We start from the raw sequence: 3,273 nt of genomic DNA, 5'->3' as shown, positions 1-3,273 counted from the left end.
TGTAACACTCTCCTAATTTTATGTAAATCAAGTAAAAAATGTGGCCTCTAAAGGGTAAATAAAATTATTCTGACCATTTCATGTTGGCCAGATGAAAAATGTTGCCTCTAAAATGTTCACAATTATTTTCTATGATTCTACCTAGTGCTCTAGATTTTGAATCAAGATGACCAAGTTACAAACTTGACCTATATTTTATCAAACCAAGTTTCATATAAACTTGCAGGGGCGTAGCCAGGATTTTGAAAAATGTACGCAGTACGAGGCACGAAGTGCCGAGTGGGGAGAGTGTGGGAGGGGGTCCGGGGGACCTCCCCCGGGAAAATTTTGAAAAAAAGAACATGAAAAGACGCATTCTGGTGCATTTTAAGAAACGCATATAGCGAGATATAATGTTGTCAAAAAAGGAAATGATTAAAGTACAATAGGAGAGATCGCCCTGACGTCACGCATCAACACATGTTTATCTGGCGGTGGGCAAAACAAAATGTTTTTACATCGTTTGTGTATGGGATCGGAATTTTCAATTTAATATATAAAAGTTATCAATAAATTGTTTGTTTTATATTCTTTCCACTGATCAAAAAAAAAATATTGACATCGTTTGTGTTTTAAGAAAGTTTAAGTTGTTAGAAAAACATCACTTTTAACCAAAAAAAACATGGACGCTCGGCGTCTGCCCACCGATCTTTGTCTTATCAGTTCTAAAAATAGAATATACAACGGATTTGTATACAAACACGATCTCTCCTATTGTAGGAAAAAATACGTTTCGACCTCTCCAATAGGTCTCATCAGGCGGTGATGAGTACATAATTTGATCTCATAGATGTCCCCGCGACGTTTTTTTTTTATTGTTTTTTTTTAGTGTTGTTTTTATGTAGACAGAAGTATTTTTCTTTGCTTTCTCTGCATGCTTCTGATTTTGTTATTGCCTCAATTATCAAAAACCAGTGCGATTCGTCGATGCCTAGACACATCGAAATCACGTATAACCTGGTCGATATCGATCTGGTGATTGCGATGGATATGCATCAGAGCGAGTCCAGTCAGCCGTTCCTCGGTCATCCTATTTCTTAGATAAGTTTTAAGGCGGCGAAGGCTACTAAATGATCTTTCAGCAGAGGCCGTGGACACTGGCATTGTCGGGAGGATCTTCAGCACAACATGTATGTTTGGGTATAGTTGATATGTTTCATCAACTGCCTCTGCCAAGCCTTGTATCGGCGAATCTGCTGCAACTCTCTTCCAGACGTCAAGTTCAGTATCTATTGCCTGGCAATCTATGAACGGAGAATACTCCTGCTTGATATCGGCCCACATTTCGGGCGAAAGTTGCCGAAGTTTTGTTGGCAATAGATACTGAGCGTTACGTCTTGTTGTCGAGAGGCACAGTCTGTCGTGCAGTTGGGACAAAAGGTGATCCATGAATGGTACAAACATATTCAACCTCCAATATTCCTTTGGGGTTTCTGCGGCTATGTTATTCCTGTGTTGTTGCCTTGCAGCAACTCGAGGCTGACAGACATTGATGTCATGCTCAGTTGCCAAGGCGACAGCCTTTTCCCAAAGTCCTCCAAAATACCCAATGTCATTGCGTCTCTCGGCCAGCAACCCATGAAGAACTTTAGCATGCTGTGTTGCTTTGACCAAGTCACATTGAGGGTCTTGCATTGAATCCGTCAAAGGAGTCAATGTATCTAAGGGACCGCTGACGCAACACAAAGCGACAACAAAGTCAAAAGACAGGACAGCCTTTTGATGGCTTGACGCTGTGGACATTGTTTTGGTGTCCATGCCAACTTGAAGGTCAGTAAGTGTTTCTAGAATTGACTTGAAGTGGGTATAGAAAGCAGTGATGCTTTCCGAGTGCTGAGACCACCGTGTTGGGCAGGACTTCTTTAAGGCTTCTCCGTCATCGTTATGAGAGCTATAAACTCCGAGACGTTTCGGAGAACTTGTGATAAAAAACAATACATCCCCAACAACGGTAAACATCGACTGCACAAACGCTACCCTGCAAGCATGACATATTGCTAAGTTTAGACGGTGGTTGCGACAGTGAATATACTTTGCGTTTGGAAATTCTGCAGAAAATCTTGCCTGCACTCCACGGTGACAACCGGACATGTTCCCAGCACCGTCGTAACCTTGTCCAACGATAAAGTTTGGGTTCAGGTTGTGTTTGTGTATTTCATCTAGTAGCAACTGGTGTAGTGTTTCACCTGTTGTTTCTGTTGTCTGAACAAATGAAAGAAAATCCTCGTGGAGCATATGCTTCCCGGAACTCTGACGTTCAATATAACGCAGACAAAAAGCAAACTGTTCTGTATTGCTGACATCAGCAGATTCATCTGCAAGAATAGAAAAGTACCTCGCATCTTGGCAACGGTGCACGATAGAGTCCGAAATCTGATTGCCGCATATATGTATGAATTCGTTTTGAATAGAGGGGCTTAAATACTGTGCATGTTTGGGAGAATTTGCTAGATGGTCGTGCAAATCACTGTCTACTTCAGCGCGATAATTTATCAAAGCTCTGACGTTACTTTTTTCTTCTGTTTTGCCACGAAAGGCTATGTTTTGTTTTCCCAGCAAAACTATTGTTTTATCAATAGATGTCAAGGCTTTCTTATTTTTCTCCACTTTGTTTCTGTAAGTGTTCGAGCCAAACTCAACAACACTTTTTTCTTGATTTTGACATATTTTCATGAATTTGTCAGCTTTAGTCATTGCATTACTGTGATCAGGTGATTTTATATGCATCCCTATAATCCCAAGTTCAGACCCGTTTACACCATATCATGTTTATAAATTATACGTGTAAATGAAATACATTGGATATGAACTTGATTTTTTAAAAAAAAAAACATGCTCTTCAATATTTCATATTTAAAAAAGTCAAGTCAGCCAAAAAAGTATTACGCAGTTGCGTAAACTGCGTAATGGGCGCTACGCCCTTGACTTGGTAGAAAATGTGGTCTCAAAAGTGTTAACAATGTTTTTTCTATTATTAGACATAGTGACAATTAAATTAGTTCTTTTCCTAAGGAATCATATTTAGTAGTTCACCTGGATTTCAAAGAGACAAACATTCTGACAATTTTTTCATGCTGAAAAAAAATGCTTCCTCTAGTGTGATCTGATCTTATGGCCTAGTTTTTGACCTCAAGATCACCCAGTACCAACTCTGTGAGGTCACCAAAGGAATTTATGTAGTCAACAGAACCCGAAAATTAAACAACTTTCCTGTAAGAGAAGGCGATGTTTGAT

The 3,273-nt window shown here is 39.7% G+C and overlaps 1 protein-coding gene across 1 annotated transcript; it reads right to left on the bottom strand.

The window, feature by feature from the left end:
- Positions 1–311: 311 nt before the first annotated feature.
- On the bottom strand, positions 312–2,766 carry LOC128554665 (zinc finger MYM-type protein 1-like). The gene has a single exon (XM_053535963.1). It carries the CDS (start codon positions 2,764–2,766, stop codon positions 937–939), a length of 1,830 nt encoding a protein of 609 aa, XP_053391938.1. The 3' UTR covers positions 312–936.
- Positions 2,767–3,273: the final 507 nt, after the last annotated feature.

This window comes from Mercenaria mercenaria, unplaced genomic scaffold (genome assembly GCF_021730395.1).
Source record: "Mercenaria mercenaria strain notata unplaced genomic scaffold, MADL_Memer_1 contig_614, whole genome shotgun sequence".
Taxonomy (NCBI): Eukaryota; Metazoa; Mollusca; class Bivalvia; order Venerida; family Veneridae; genus Mercenaria; species Mercenaria mercenaria.
Note: the sequence above shows the minus strand (reverse complement) of the source record. Positions and strands in the feature narration are given on the sequence as shown.